Source organism: Struthio camelus, chromosome 11 (genome assembly GCF_040807025.1).
Source record: "Struthio camelus isolate bStrCam1 chromosome 11, bStrCam1.hap1, whole genome shotgun sequence".
Classification (NCBI taxonomy): Eukaryota; Metazoa; Chordata; class Aves; order Struthioniformes; family Struthionidae; genus Struthio; species Struthio camelus.
Genome location: NC_090952.1, coordinates 13,577,018 through 13,593,398, shown reverse-complemented (window position 1 = coordinate 13,593,398; position 16,381 = coordinate 13,577,018). Strand labels below are relative to the sequence as shown.

At 38.9% G+C, this 16,381-nt stretch overlaps 1 protein-coding gene across 4 annotated transcripts in view; it reads left to right on the top strand.

Annotated features, from left to right (window-relative positions):
• MTM1 (myotubularin 1) overlaps positions 1 to 16,381 on the top strand; it is a 47,890-nt gene that overhangs the window by 5,976 nt on the left and 25,533 nt on the right. For all 4 annotated transcript variants that reach the window (XM_068957575.1, XM_068957574.1, XM_068957573.1 and 1 more), the window contains 5 exons: positions 6,196 to 6,267; positions 7,234 to 7,306; positions 8,711 to 8,805; positions 9,835 to 9,945; positions 10,933 to 11,034. In XM_068957575.1, the coding sequence (XP_068813676.1) occupies positions 6,205 to 6,267; positions 7,234 to 7,306; positions 8,711 to 8,805; positions 9,835 to 9,945; positions 10,933 to 11,034 (444 nt within the window). In that variant the 5' untranslated portion in view covers positions 6,196 to 6,204. The remainder of the gene's footprint in view (positions 1 to 6,195; positions 6,268 to 7,233; positions 7,307 to 8,710; positions 8,806 to 9,834; positions 9,946 to 10,932; positions 11,035 to 16,381) is intronic.

Below are 16,381 nucleotides of genomic sequence, written 5' to 3'. Positions count from 1 at the left end.
TTCTACTGTTCTGTGTATAACTTCTGCAAAACTGTGTATTCTGTTCTGTCTAGTTGTGGGGTTGACTGGTGTATTTTGTTTTTAAGGACTTTGACTTTATTTTATGCTTTTAATTTTATTAAGGAGACACAAGGCAGTGTTTTTATGCTATCTCTGAAGGTTGTTGTACAAAGATTAGAGAGCTTTATTTGGTGTAGTAATGCCAGCATACCTTGTTGTAAATCTGCTTTTTCATTTTCTGTGTAAGTAAGGGTGTGAGCAGGTTATGTCTAATTGTACTAACCTACTCTTGCCTCTCAAACAGAGTGAAAAATTGTTTAGGTATCTAACATTCTTCTCTTTGAAACAGTTTATGACTTCTGTACCAAGTATAACTGTGAAAATGACTTTGCTTTTGTCTAGACCAGCAGATGCATTGCAGATATTGAATGAATAACTTGATCTCTTTCAATTATTAAATGATAATTGTCCAATTCTAAATATCACTCTTTTTAGAAGTGCTCTAATTGTTTTCTGAATGATTTCAAAGCCGAATAGTGAAGGGAGGCGTAGTAAATTTGGTAGCTCTATTTTTGCGAGACGCGTTGGAGATGAGCAGATTTTTACACAAATCGTTGTCTGCAGCAGGATAATGAGAACTGGCATTACCTTGTCACATTACAGATGTCGTGATGCAGTAGTCAGAAAGCTTCTAGAAAACGTGCATTCAGTCTTTGTTCTTTTTCACTTTATTAATAAATCTGATACTTAAAAAACCCCTCATCCTTCTCCAGTTGCCCTTATACTCTGAATTTTTTATGTATATAATAACTGCTTCAACTGTCGTAGGTGTCACTTTAATATCTTTTCCACTCTTATTCAGTAGATTCTGTCTTGTGTGTGATAACTTAGCTGTTTCATTTCCCCAATCTTTCCAGGTTAAAGTATTGAACACCATAGACTATATAAAATGAAATACTTTTACATTAAGTGTTGTCAAAATTGTTGTTGAACCAAATGACAGATAGGCACAACATTAAAAAGAATTTCTTCTGAAGCTTTAATCCAGTGGTGGAGGGTCAAGAACATTAAGTATCTGCAAGTGGTGCTCACAGCTATTTACTTGATGCAGTTTACTTGATCTCGAATTTTTTTTTGATGTTATGTTGATATCTTTTGGGCATGTACTAATGCTTTATGCGTGTAAAGATTTAAGTTGACATGAGCATGGCTCAGTCACTTGTACAACAGTTGCAAGTTATTGATGCAATTCTGGGGGTGAAGACAAAGCCTTAGAAGGCCCAGCAAAACATCAGGGGAGCCTTAATTTGTTCCTGGATCCTAAACATGCCAAACTAGACTCATTGGGCTGCTGTAACTTACAAGGCTTATAAGCATCTGCTGGTCTTTCCAAGGTGCAAACATCTTGAAGGGGAAATAAGTGTGCCAGTGAGTTTCTGAGCTTAATGAGGGAGTGACGGATGTATTAACCCAGCCTCCCCTGTTTCCTTTGCTCTTTCCCTCGCCTTGCCTAGGTCATATAGGTTCTAAAGATGGTAGGTAGCATGAGAAGACCTGCAGAAGTGTGGTGAGTGTTTTATCTCCCTCCAATCTGTTGGCAGTGAAGAACATAAGAGAATATTAGCTTGTCGTTTCTGACTTCTTAATTCTCAAAAGCTTATTGTCAAGTTTTAAAATTAATATAGATTTTGTCTGTGTGCATATGTGCATGTGCATCTCTTTGTAGAGGTCAGTAGAACCCTTGAATTACCTCCTTAAAATCTGCCCGTTAGTGACCATCCTTTCAAATGTTGTTGTGGCTCCGTTCCCATGTATCCTAGGAAGCACAAGTATAAATATCATTTTAAAAAAATGGAAATACTGATCCCAAGTAATTTGTTTTAATTGTTATTGTAAGATCATTGGAGCCTACATTTCTTGGTAGTGTTACTATATTAAGTTCTCATAATTTTAACAAAGCTTTGTTTATTAGTTCAGTTAAACCCAGGAAAAACTACCTTGTCGTCTTGCTACTGTACAGGAAGGAGGAATGTTCGGCTGTTTGTAACTGCAGAACATCATAAGCAAAGTTGTCTGATTTGTTTTAGATTTGTGTGGCATAATTATACTTCTGTTCAGCTGCTCACAAGCCTTGAGGTTTATGCGGTTTTCATTTACTGCAAGTATATATGGGCGATAGCGGGGAATAAAATACGTTTACAGTGGAAAATAACTTGTGAGATTTTTTTTTTTCCATATGTGGAAGGACTACTGCTGTTCCATAATAATTAGAAAGCTGTAGCTATTTTAAGACTATGGAGTATGCCTTTGGATTGTTCATGGCAAGATTACTTTGGCATGCTGCCAGAAACTGTTTCTATAATTTGACAGAAAAAGAAATCATATTGTAAAAGGAAATATTTAATGTCCATTTTAAAAACAGTTTTTGAAAATATTTGCTCCTTTTTTATAAAGGAAACCACCTCTTTGAGGTACATCCTTGATTGACAGTACTTTTAAATGAGAACTTGATCTTATCTGTTGCCTGAAGGTTGGACAGGACTTCAGGAAGTCTCTAATTCAGCCTCTTGCTTGAAGCAGGGTCAGCTTTGAGATCAGACCAGATTGCTCAGAGCTTTATTCATTTGGATTTTGAGAGCCTCTGAGGATGGCAACTGCACAACTTCCCTGGGCCCCTCTTTTACTACTTGAATGCCCTAATGGGAGAAAAGTTGTGGTGGTTTTGGATTTTTTCCCTTTTTGGGGGGTCCGAACTGGGCAGAGTTATTCTAGATCCTGTCTCGCAAGCGCTGAGTAAAGGGGGATAATCCGCTCCCTGTGCTCCTGCTAGTACAGGCCAGCATGCTGCAGGCTGCCTTTGCTGCCGGGCTGCAATGCTGACTCCCCTTTGGCTCGCTGCTCGGCGAGACGCCTCCCTGCCGCAGCGTCCTTCTGCGGCGCTGCTCCCCGCTCATCCAGCCACCAGCTTCTATTGCTGCAAGGGGCTAATCCTTCGAGGTGCAGCACTTTGCATCTGAAGTTCTTGATTTAAATTGTATTCCTTGTCTTTATTAATAAAGTAATATGAAAAATAATCTAAAGCGGAGTTTAATTACTTGACCCTAGTTTGCTTATAAAAAATCAGACGACTGTGGATGGTTATAGATGTGCTGCTTAGTGCTTGGGTTTTTAAAGTGTGACTGGATTTCTAAGCAGAATTTGTGTAGCATTAAGAGAATTCTTCTACTTATGTTCTGGCAAAATAAATTGCATTAACTTTTTAAAATGAACACATGCACGATGAATTTAAAAAACCAAATCTGACAGATAACACTTTACCTCGATACATATTTATTCAACTTAATTAGCTCTAAGTCTAGTTTGCATCGCTTATGTTGGAAATGAAGCAGTAGTTGGTTGTAATTCTGTAATGACATATTCTGTAGAATATTTCGTACATCTTGAAATGGAAGTCAGTGCGTAGATTCATTCTCCCTGTAAAATATGTCTAAAGAAATCGGTTCTGGGGAATGTCGAAAACATTTTGCACAAAGTACTCTCATTTGCGTGTGCGCAAAGTCACATACAAAGTTCAGCTATAAAAATTGTACCACAATTTCATTTGCCTGAAGTAGCTTGGTGGGACGGCAGTGAGGAGGGCAGACGAGCTCTGTACTGCGGTATCCTCAGGTGCTATAAAGAACAATTTTTGTAAGTAAAAAGGATCTTCTCTGCTTAGTCCTTTCAACTTATGCAAAAGTTGCGGTCAATGTTCTGAGAGTCGAATGATTGTTTCGGCGATTAACTCACCTCTGATAAAGTTACACTTGGATCAAAATTCAGTGAGCGTGTAAATAGGGGAGGAAATCTGGAAGTCAAGTGAGGAAGCAGAAGGCTTCTGAATCTCTCCATACTGTTCCTAAAGCGAGCAGTAGATCTACACTGGGATCGATGGTAATGTTACAGATCTTCAGGAATATCCATGCTCGCTGCGTTCTTGTGAGCTTAGGCACTGGGAGCTGTGGCGGGCTGGGATAGCACCGAGGTGGGTGTCTGGGATCCCAGATGGGCTTGTGCGACTGCTGGTTTCGGCTCTGTGGTTTCACTGGTGGAGCAGCAGCGGCTGCAGGATTGAAAACTAGCTTGGGTGTGCCCAGACCTGCTGCAGCCCAAACTTCCCTTTGGCAGGGCACGTCCAGTCAGAGTAGGCACATCTTCTGTAAGTCCGTTTCCTGGGGCTTGTTCATACACACTTGCCTCCTTGGTTGGTGCAGCCCTTAACTTCAATTTATGTGAGCTCTAGTGAAACTGCTTTTTATTGCTGACAGAGAAAAAAGAGGCTTCTGCGCTCAGCTAGCTTACTCTGTGCCTTTGTCTCACTTGGTATTTCTCACAATCAAAACAAAAAATGCTTCTTGTGGAAAAGTATTTTAAAACATGCCTCTCGATAAATGTGCCTTTTATTTTTATGAATAGCTGGTTATTTGAAAATTTAAACATCTTTAATTAAGAAAAATAACCTAAGCTTAAATGTTTGGTGCTTAGAGACAACTGACAAGTTAATGTAGCAACTTAGAAAAAGTCAAATGTATGATACATGTGATATGTATGTAAGATACTACAGTATCTTCTTTCAATCTTCTGAACTTTGCAGTCAAAACATTAGTTTCCACTGTTGTAATAGTTTTTTTCTGTGGAAGGTAGCCTAGAAGAGCAGTGATTTACAGTGATTGCTTATAGCATTTCATTTAAATCTTTGGAGTTGTGCCAATTCACTCGGGACCCCCCTTGTTTCAGTTTGGGGAAAGCAGAAGTTGCAGGAGATCGAGGAAGGAGCTAGTATCTCACTGTGCAGGGTCATACAGCAGCTCAACATCCTGAATCGCTCCTCTTTGTTTTGCAACTTAATATAGGTTTCTTTTTTTCTGGAGGAATGATTTTTATGCCTTTTCTGATGAGCGTTATCACCGACTAGTGTAGTTTTAAGTAGTGTCAGATTTCCTGTGTTTTCTTTATAATACATAGAAGAAATATTTGGACATTATAACAAGGTAACTAACCTGTAGGACTCCAAGTGGAGATTTTCAGCTTTATTCTTGCGCAGACATTTTCTTCTGCTGTCACAGTAACTTCAAAGCTTTGTAGATCTTGCAGTTTAATCTGTTGCTATTGCTTGCGTAGGGCGGCTGCAGCATTGCTGTGAGCCTGTTGTTGGGCAGGAGGATGGGCGGATTTGTCACAGCGCAGAGACGTAAGCAAACTTGCCTCCCTGTGGAAGAGGGAGAGCAAGTCCTTATTTTAGGCTAGAGCGTTTCATTTGTGTAATGGGAACAAAGATCAGGCAGCCTGTGACACTCCCATTCCTTGAATAAAAAAGCAAACAAACAAACAAAACCCTTCAAGACCCTTCAAGAAAGCTGTACAATGGGCTTGATGAAGAGCGTGAGACTAGTGAAAGGGAATTATGATTTGCTGCAAAGTTACTGTCTGGACTGGGAATAAGAGCGTTTTCCCGCTGTGTTCTAGACATCCCTTGTGCAATACCAGGAAATGCTTCAGAAGGTTAATTCTGAATCATGCACTTCTGTCCTTAGTCAATACCATTAAAAAAAAAAAAAAAAAGCTTGACTCTAAAAAGAGCCTTTTTAAAGTGTATTGAGTCTGTTCAGTCCAGAAGGTAGCACGCTCCCTCTTCTGGTGGGTTAACTGAAGCTTTAGTTTAGGAAATGGGGTGGGGGGAAAGGAGCTGATTTAAATGCACAAGAACTGTGGAATTCCCGTTTTCTCCTTTTTTCCTTTTTTTAACTTCCCAAAACGCTCGAATATATTCGAGATGCTTGTGACTTCAAGAGCTGTTTAATAATTGTATGGTTTGTTCCTGTTTTCGTAAATGAAAATTCTTAATACAAATGCTCTAAGTAGGTTGTATTTCTTAATGTGTATCCTGTCACTTAAAACAAGCGCTCTAATTTCTGTTGGCTTGACTAATAATCATATTCAAGCTGAATTACAAAATACAGCTGAAGTCAGATTGGTTCTTTGTAAGAACCAAACCCAGAGCTAGTAATGTAATCTCTTTTTACTTGATGTCATCTTGCAGAATATTCTTGCAAACTCTTGATGTCTTCGTACAGACTTTCAATGTCTAAATCTCTCCTGTAGACAGTATGTAGTCTAAGCAGAAGTGTAAGTCTCCAATGTGTGCTTTCTCATCAGATACCCGTTATGGCTTCGTCATCAACACCTAAATATAATTCAAATTCTTTGGAGAGCTCCTCAATTAAAAGGGTGAGTGTAACACATTTTTCATGTTTTAAAATCAGGTATTGAGATCATTACCTTTCATAGTTGCATCCAAAACTGGATATTTTTGGATTACACTTTTCTTGATTATTTTCTTGCTTACTGTTAAAATTCAAATACAGCCAACTAAGTTGGTTTACTATCTTTCAGATTGGTTGAAGGAGATGCTCTTAATCAGAAGTTATGAGACTCCCCCCTGGAAATCAATTTTAATATACCTATCTGTTGTTCTTGCTTTCTACATTGAAATTTTCTGTAGCTTTATTGCAATTTTAGCAAATCTGTGCGATAGAAAAATTATGTACTGCAACTGAGTTTTATCTAGTTGTGTGACTGGCCCAGTTTTAAAATTTTGATCTGTAGGAGAAGTATTCACCTTAATGCCAGCTAAAAGATTCCTCTATGCTTTGGGAGGCAGTGAGGCCAAGTAAAATGCCACCTGTGTGCCAGAACAGACACTAAAGTTTTAAATATTCTTAAAACAGTTCTTTAAAACCAAGATTTATTTTTATTAGTCATTCTTAAGAAGTACTAAACATATGAAAATCGCAAATAAGCAAATTGTGTATGATGGTTGTGAATATATTACTTAAGTAATTTCATTTGATTAGCTTTTCTCAGCTGAGCAAACTTTTTTCCAGAAAAATGGAATGTACAAAATTTTTGGAAAAGTCATGGCATAGAAATTTCATTCCAATTTAATGCAAATATTTTTAAATACTCAGTAGGAAGGAGAGAGAGTAAAACAGGTTTGTGCTTCAGCTCTGTTCAATGTTTAATAATTGCAATTTAGGAGAGTGGTGTTTTTTCCTCCTTTGATTCAGTATGTCAATTTCTGCTGTGGAAAAAACTGATCTTTCCCATACAGGTATTTCCTGTAAGATTTCTCTACCTGGAACTTGGAGCAGTTGTACAACAGCAGAACGTATTTATTTGCCTCTTTCTCTTTAGACTCTGAAAGATGGAACTAACTGGGAACAAAATGAGGAAATACCTCGTCTGCCAGGAGAAACTAGAGTTACAGGTATAAAGTTGCACAGCTATATAATGCAGTGTATATTGAAGGAGTCTGGCATACTTACTGGACTATTTCATAATTAAAAATGAATTGGGCAGAGGGGTAAGTTGTATTAAAACTCCTTGAATTAATTTTTTGCAAATAATCACTTTAGAAACTTTAAGTTCTTGGCTTCCATACAGAGATTGTCCAGTACAAAGACATGCCAAGTTAAGATGTGTGGTGATCATATCTACAGACTAAGCAGCAAGTGTCTAGTGACAAGATTCCCTCAAACCTTTTTGAATTCAGAAGACAATGAAACTTGCCACAGATTATGCATTAATTTCTTGTGCAAGTAGTGTGTAACCTTAGCCCCAACTATAGTTATACTGGGTAAAATCTTATGCTTCCTTTACACAACGAGACAGGCACTTAGCCACTACGCAGCTGTCAGCCTTGACATACATTAATCTTCCTCATGCTACAGCATTAATATATGATGCACAGTGCTGCCTTATTTAGTGGAGGCTTTTCCTGGAAAGAAGCCTTTCATTCATGGAAATTGGTAGAATGTAACTGAAAGAGGCCTTATATTTGTGAATCCCCTCCTCACCGCAGTGATTTTTTGTTAGATGAATTTGTGAGTGAGGTGGTGAAAATAAGTACCTGTGTTTTTGATGAAGAAAGCTGGAGGAAAGGCAGAGGGAGAGGGTGTGGCAGTAAGAAGAGTATTTAATATGACCATTGTGACCATTTTCTCTGCTGTGGGGCAGCACAAAGGAAGGAGGGTGCTTGTTGTGGAAGGCAAATGAGTAGACTAGGTTCAAGAAACGAGTAGACAAGGAGAAACAGCTGGCTTGTGATGCTTCAATCCTAAAGGGATAGCTTGAATGGTAGGGAGTTTTGAGTAGCATGTATATTACTGCTCTTGTTCTGTTACTGTCCTTGCTGAAACAGTCCTGGTGGCCCTGCTGTCTTCAGTTGCCTCAAACTGAAATGTACTGGTTCTCTTCAGGAGGGAGAGTTCCCTAAAAGTTTTACAACCAGAACTGTACTGATATCAACAGAAGATTGTATTTTTTCTGGGCTATTGCATGGCATAGAGCAGTAATCCCAGGGAGTACTTAATGTTGCTGTACTATGTCCCACCTTCCCCCACATATTGACAAGAACGAGAAGAAAGCAGATGTTACTAGGAAGACTATTGAAATCAACTGGAAGAATTTAGGCAAGTTTAGTATTTGAAACTTTCACATTTTTGTAGTTCAAATGGACAAAGCTCAGTTTTATACCTTTTTTCCTTTCATTCAGCTCTCTATTAGAGCAGTTCTTAGGAGTGCAATTAGCTTTATTTTACTACTGCTTAATTGATTTTGTCCTTAACTCTGATTTTTCTTAATGTTGAAGAAATGCTGTATTTCTTTACAGACAAAGATGTTATTTATATGTGTCCATTCAATGGCCCTGTTAAAGGACGAGTGTACATCACAAACTACAGACTGTACCTAAGAAGCGTGGAAACTGTGAGTAATGTGCCCTCAGTTGCTTCCATAGGATGAATTAACTTAACACCCCACACCCCCACCCAGTCACTGCATTTGATTCACTTTGTGGCCAGTTCATGTTTCTTAGTTTAGGCAGAAGTATACTTTTTGGAACTGTATGGAAGGATTTTTTACTTGAAATGGTCTGTAGTATGTAATAATACCTTAATTGTGTAATGACTAAATAGCAGTTTTTCCTGTGCCACTGAGAAATCATTACAAAAAATGCAAGTTCTTTAAAGTTGAATATGTTTAAATGTATAATTTTTGCCAAGTAAAACTACAATTTGATCACTTACACTGAATTGATGGTACCTTTATCCTTCTGTTGGAGCTTCTTGATAGCTATTCCATTCATGCTTATTCTGTGCTGGATCAGGGGTAGCAACTGTGGATAGTTGCAAAGTTCTTAAAATACAAATAGTTTTTTAAAATCACTATCAGTAAACAAAGATTTTAATTGTCCTTGATGTTGAAAGAGAAACACTTCAATCAATAGAACATGGGGATTGAGGGAGTGATAGTGTTTAAGTTGTGGTATGAAAGAATAAAATGAGCTGTTATCTGTCTTCATATTATGAGAAGGTTAAAGGGCTTAAGATTAGTGAACTAAGATCATTCTGATTGCAACTGACAGTTTTATAATCTCTCATTTTAATTTTATTCTTCTTTATTTTGTATATCAATAAAGCAAGCAAAGGCAGTCAGAAATATGCCATAATGCATCTTTTAGGCTGTTGCCGCCTTTTTTTTCCTGCCAACTGCCTAATGGCATAAAATGTTTGCTGTTTGCATGTAAAACTGTCTGATGTTCAAGCCTACAGAGTGACTATGCAGAGTGACTATGCAGACTTCCTAGACGTGTTGAGAGGAGAGACTCAATCAAGCCCTGAAACACTCCTTTGTTTCCTATGTTTCGTGTCTTCTTTCTGTTATAGAATACATAAGAACATTTTGCCCGAGTTCCTTTTCAGACTAATCCTTTCCTTACCCAAATTTTCCTTGCAGGACCCGGTTGTGGTATTGAATGTTCCTTTGGGTGTAATTTCAAGGATTGAAAAAATGGGAGGAGCTTCAAGCAGAGGAGAGAATTCTTATGGATTAGATATAACTTGTAAAGTAAGACTTTCCAATAATTCAATAGAAAACAACCTACATGTTCTCTTTCTCGCTGCTTACGTATTTGTAGGAATGGAAAACCATGTACTCCCCACAGATGAGTTTGAAAAGAACTTTTTGGACAGGAAAATACCCTTTGTATCAAAGAGTATTTACCATTGTCTCTACATGATTCTTTGTAGAAGGTTTGGTCTTTCCCTAATTGCTGGTTGACAAGTGATTTTGCACAGTAGTCTGGTTTGAGAACTGGGCTGTGAAATTGAAACTGGCATTATTCCTGCACCTCTTCATTTACTTTCTTTCTAAATAAATTTTTAATTTTTTATAAACCTTAAATCTTTGAAGAGCCATCCAACACTTAAAGAAGTCAGAGCTTTTGCAAGCTGTGAAGGCAGTGAGAAGTTAATGTAACAACTATCTCCATTTTTTTAGTCTAGGAAAAAAATTTGTTGCCGTGAAAAAATGTCATGTGGGAAGTTCCCATTGAATAATCCAAGGTCCTGTCTTTTGACTCTTTAATGGAATATGTACACACAGACTTCTTGTCTCAGTAATTAATGTGCACATTGTCTCTAGCTTATTTTCTCTTCACTAACTTCAAAAATAAGCAATGTAGTCTAGACAAATTATTGGCGAAATTTCACTTTGGAAATGTACAGTAACTCGCACCTCGCAAACGTTCAATGACCCATGAGACTTTAGTGAATAAGACAGTTACTTCTGATGACTTAGTGTCAAAGTGTTTTCAGTGTTTTAGTGACTTAGTGTTACAGTGTTTTCACCACAGAATGTGTGAGGCTGCTATTTACAAAGTTTGTAAGTTCTCTTCTGTTTTATGGGATAAAAATAAAGCTGAACACTCACAACAGTTTGAGGTATGTTGCAAGCAAATTCTAGATCACGTTAAGTGTATAATATAGCATTTGTACACCAAATAGAAGTACCTTACTGCTTTGGTTCTTTTAAAATATAATGCCTTTGTTTTAGGATATGAGAAACTTACGGTTTGCGTTAAAACAAGAGGGTCACAGTAGAAGAGATATATTTGAAGTCCTCACAAAACATGCTTTTCCCCAGTCACACAACTTGGTAAGTTGCGTCATTTATTATTGAGCTGTCTTAATGTAGAATTTCTGCCTACTGGCTGTAACTGCTTGACCAACTGATGGAGATCACGGCTGACTAAAAAGAATAACCACAGAACGTGGTATCAGGATAAACTGCAGAGAACTAGTATTTCTATTGTACATTTAGAATAGTTTGTCTCTAAGAATGGCGCATGGCATCAATAATTTTACAAATAAAGTACACCACTAAGCACCCTCTGACCCATATGGCTTTCATTCTTTCCTGAAAAACAAGAGACAGTGAGTTATTTTCCCTAATCAGGATAATGTGATAGCACTTGCCTGGTTTGATTTCTTGAAATCATTAAAAACTTTGGGCAGTCTCCAGGGCGATGATAACCGAATTGCCAAGAGCTTTACTTTAGGAGAGGAAGACATAGTAAGCCAGCCCTTCTTTTAGTGGTAGTTACTGATGAATGATATAACCAGAAGATAATGTAGTAATGAATTTACACAGATCTGTTGCAGGTAAAAGCATCTTATGGAGGGAACTGAGCAACAGTAAAGTTAACCAACCGTTATCTTTCATTTCTCTACCGAAATTGGTATGCTGTACTAGGTGGATCACTCTGACATATTTTTACTAAATGCTTTATTCTGTAACATTCACTTTCTGTTTTATTGGGCCTTTTTTCACTAAATGTTGGATGATTGTGCTTTGAATTTGAGCTTTGTTCACAGAATTTAACTGTATGAAGTTGCAGCAAGAATCTTATTTCATTCTCCGAAGATATGAGCTATGCTCTGTAAACATTTTTAATTTTTATGTAGAAACTTAGCATTTTGTATTCAAAGTCTGTAGAGTGGAAGCATAAGGAAAAATAGATGCTTTTGTTAGGATATTTTATAGTATTGACAAATAGCTCTTACAAAATGAAACTGAGTTTTCTACGTAAGTACACTGGAGTACTAACAGTTGGGTAGGTGCAAGGAGTTCTACTTGCAAGTAAAAACTTCTGGAGAAGCAAGTATATGTCTCATTCTACTGTAGATATTTTTATACATCTTACAATAGAGAATGATTGAAAGCATAATGGAACATATGGACTTCAGATGGGATTTTGAAGGGATGGTGGAAAGAAGAAAGTTATACATAGAAACATCAAATCATAGATGAGTTTAGTTTGGAAGGGACTTCTGCAGATCATCTAGTCCAGGCTTCTGATGAAAGTACAGCCTTCGATTAGGTTATCCAGGGCACTGTCAAGCCTATTCTTGAATATTTCCGGTGAGGGAGATACCACCACTTCCCTGGGCAACATCTTCCAATGTTTTATTGTTCTCAGGGTGATGTTTTTTTTTTTTCTGGCATCCAGATGGAACTTCCTCTGAGCAACTTGTCTCTGTTGGCCCTTGTCCTGTCTCTGTGCATCCTTGTGAGGATAGTATCACCATCTTCTCTAAAATTACCAGTCTGTGAATAGATCCCCTCAGCCTTCTCTTCTCGAGGCTGAAGAAATTAATTGCAATTCTGATAGCATATCAGACAAGAATGTTTTGGTAGAGACTTTTATATGAGGCTTAAGCTCAGATGATCAGAAGAGGGCTTAGAACCGTGTGGGGAAATGATTTACAAGAGGAAATGAACAGAGCTTGACCAAAAAGAAGGTGGAAAAAGTCTTTTTGGTACCAGATAGTGCAGAGGGAAGGAGTGTATAAGCTGAAGGATAATGCTGGTACTGAATCAAACAAGTAAAACTGGAAATTTGGAATGATAATTTAAAGGAAGCTATCTAAATAAGCTAAGGCTTTCCCTTGGTGGAGAAGGATTGAGTTAGAAATCATGTAGGCAAACGTGACACCCACAAGTCCATGGGCCCTGATGGGATGCACCCATGAGTGCTGAGGGAGCTGGCGAATGTTATCGCTAGGCCACTCTCCATCATCTTTGAAAGGTCCTGGAGATCAGGAGAGGTTCCTGAGGACTGGAAGAAAGCCAATGTCACGCCAGTCTTCAAAAAGGGCAAGAAGGAGGAGCCAGGAAACTACAGGCCTGTCAGCCTCACCTCCCTCCCTGGAAAGGTGATGGAACAGCTCCTCCTGGAGGCCATCTCTAAGCATATGGAAGACAAGAAGGTGATCAGGAGGAGTCAGCATGGATTCACCAAAGGGAAATCATACTTGACCAATCGGATAGCTTTCTATGATGGAATGACTGGCTGGATAGATGAGAGAGCAGTGGATGTTGTCTGCCTGGACTTCAGCAAGGCTTTGGACACTGTCTCCCATAGCATCCTCATAGGCATGCTCAAGAAGGGCGGGCTGGATGAGTGGACAGTGAGGTGGATTGAGAACTGGCTGAATGGCAGGGCTCAGAAGGTTGTGATCAGTGGCACAGAGGCTAGTTGAAGGCCTCTATCTAGCGGTGTCCCCCCAGGGGTCGATCCTGGATCCAGTATTGTTTAACTTATTCATAATGACTTGAATGAAGGGATGGAGTGCCTCCTCAGCAAGCTTGCTGATGATGCAAAGCTGGGAGGAGTGTCTGATACCCTAGAGAGGGCTGTGCTGCCATTCAGAAGGGCCTCAGCAGGCTGGAGGGATGAACGGAGAGGAACCTCATGAAGTTCAACAAAGGCAAGTGCAGGATCCTGCACCTGAGGAGGGATAACCCCATGCCCCAGTACAGGCTGGGGGTGACCTGCTGGAAAGCAGCTCTGCAGAGAAGGACCTGGTATTCCTAGTGGACAAGTTGACCGTGAGCCAGAAACATGCCTTTGTGGCCAAGAAGGCCAATGGTCTCTTGGGCTGCATTAGGAAGAGCATTGCCAGCAGGTCGAGGGGAGGTGATCCTCCCCCTCTCCTCCACCCTGGTGAGGCTTCACCTGGAGTCCTGTGTCCAGTTCTGGGCTCCCCAGTACAAGAGACACATGGAGCTCCTGGAGCGAGGCCAGTGGAGGGCTACTAAGATGAAGGGACTGAAGCATCTCTCATCTGAGGGAAGGCTGAGAGAGCTGCGCCTGTTCAGCCTGGAGAAGAGAAGACTGAGGGGGGAATCTGATCAACGTGCATAAGTATTTGAAGGGAAGGTGGCAAAGAGGATGGGGCCAGGCTCTTCCAGGGGTACCCCCAGTGACAGGACAAGAGGCAACGGGCAAAATGAAGCGCAGGAAGTTCCATCTGAACATGAGGAAAAACTTCTTTGTGGTAAGGGTGACTGATCACTGGAAGAGGTTGCCCAGAGAGGTTGTAGAGTCTTCATCCTTGGAGATCCTCAAAACCTGTCTGGACGAAATCTTGGGCAACGTGCTGTAGGGGACCCTGCTTGAGCAGGGGGGTTGGACTAGATGATCTCTAGAGGTCCCTTCCAACCTCAACCATTCTGTGATTCTGTAAATAAAGCAAGCTTTGGAATGGTTCTGTAGAGTATAATGAGGTGAAGAGATAAAACTTCAAGATAAAAATTTATAAACTTATAGAAGGTAGTTGGAAAACAAATTGGTAGTATTGCCTGTGGCTGAATGATTTGTCTGTGTCCCATGTGAGGAGTTTGAAAGGAGTCTTCATTTTTATCATTTCATATATTGCAAGAAAGAGTCAATGCATCAAACATGAGAACGTGGTCAGTAACTTTGTTACCTGTAAATATTTCATCTTTAAAAGAGAAATATGAAGTTTTATGTTCGCTTTCCATACTTCCACGATTGTGATTAGCGACTTTAATAAGCTGTGAGATAGCAGGGAATGTAGCACAGGTCACTACTTTGGTTTTAAATGATACTTTTTGTTGTTTGATGTAGGTAAATTATGAAACCCTGAAACAAATTCTTGTTCTTAAGTAAAAATTCTTGCATATTGATATTTTAGAAGTAGACACCAATTTAGCTGATGGTTTGAACTTTCAGGGGTTTTGTTGGAGTTGTATTTTGGCTTATCCTACAGATTTTAGTGTTGAATATATATTGTAAATGTTTTGTATGTGTTGTATGTGTTCTTCACATCCAGTGTATAAGATTTTCTTATCAGTCTGTCAGGACCACTTTTTGAATTACTATAATGATGTTAGTAAATGATCTGTTTTCACTTCCATTTGTTATGCGTTAAAATTTATAGGTGGTAGTTAAAGTAGGCTGTTGAGTAATAAGCAGTTTACTTGGCTAAATTCCACTAAACATAATCTTTTCAAGATGTACTTTAAGAGTGATTGCTGGGAAAGAGCAGTTGTCCCACATGGAAAATAACAATCTATCACTTCAGTTTCTTTTCGATACTCTTGTGTCTTTTGGCAGCCGAGGTTGTTAGAAGTAGAGGAGCATTCCTGTTTTCTTCTGAAGAAAACTACAATTGAGAAAGATGATCAGTATAGGTTTTAGATTGAAACAACTGGCCCAAACAGACATTGGACGGAAGGTCCTCTTTGTGTATCCCACCAGACTCTTCATTCTCTTTTACAGGATAAAATGGAAAGCTACATTTCCACACTGCATGGCAACCTACACTTAATGCCACTGTTCATTAAAATAGATAGAACACTCCTTAAACAACAGCTATGGGCAACCTAGCAGAAGTGGCCTACTTTTCTTGACTGAATTGGTAATTAGTATTGTGCTTAATTGTCTTCAGTCCGACCAGGATGATCACCAGCTTTGGGCATGCAAGAATTTTATTTCATGAATTAGTGCCCTTTTAAATGTCTTTTGAAGCATCTACTTGAGTGTCATTACATTTTAGGATTCACCTCTACTGGTTTGCATCCTTGAATGTGGACAAATTAAGTTATAACTGAATTTCCCTTGTGGGAAATTCACAGTCCCTTGTGGGATTTTTTTACTGTGTCTAACCCAGCTATAGAGCTGGGAGTAACATGGTAATGAAATGTGAACCTATATAAAGGCTTTTATCATCAAAAAGGTGCAGTGTTCCTGTCTAGTGATGGTTGTGAGTAATGTGTAGAATAGTACATGTCCCGCTTTCTTTTGCACATTTTGAATGTATTAAGGCTCATCATTACACAGCCTCAGCTACTTTGAATGTAGTTTACCAATAAAAGAGCTTAGTAACAGAAGGCTTGATCAAGGCAGAAGTAGTTCTCGCTTTGGATTCAGCAGAGCACGAAACTTGAAGGTAGTGAAGAAATGGAGAATGACTGTACTTTATGTACTCTTAGCTATGTCTGGAATGGGGTATAACTATTAGAAACGTTGATTACCTCTAAGTGAAATGAAGCGAGTCTGTGTATATTGTGAAGTTGCATCTGATTTTGTTATTTTCAAGTGTTACAATGTGTATGAGCCATCAGCTTCAAAAGCAGCTAACAGCATACACTGTTCTTGGTGTGTTTTTCCCATATTTCAGCAAGCAGTTTAAAT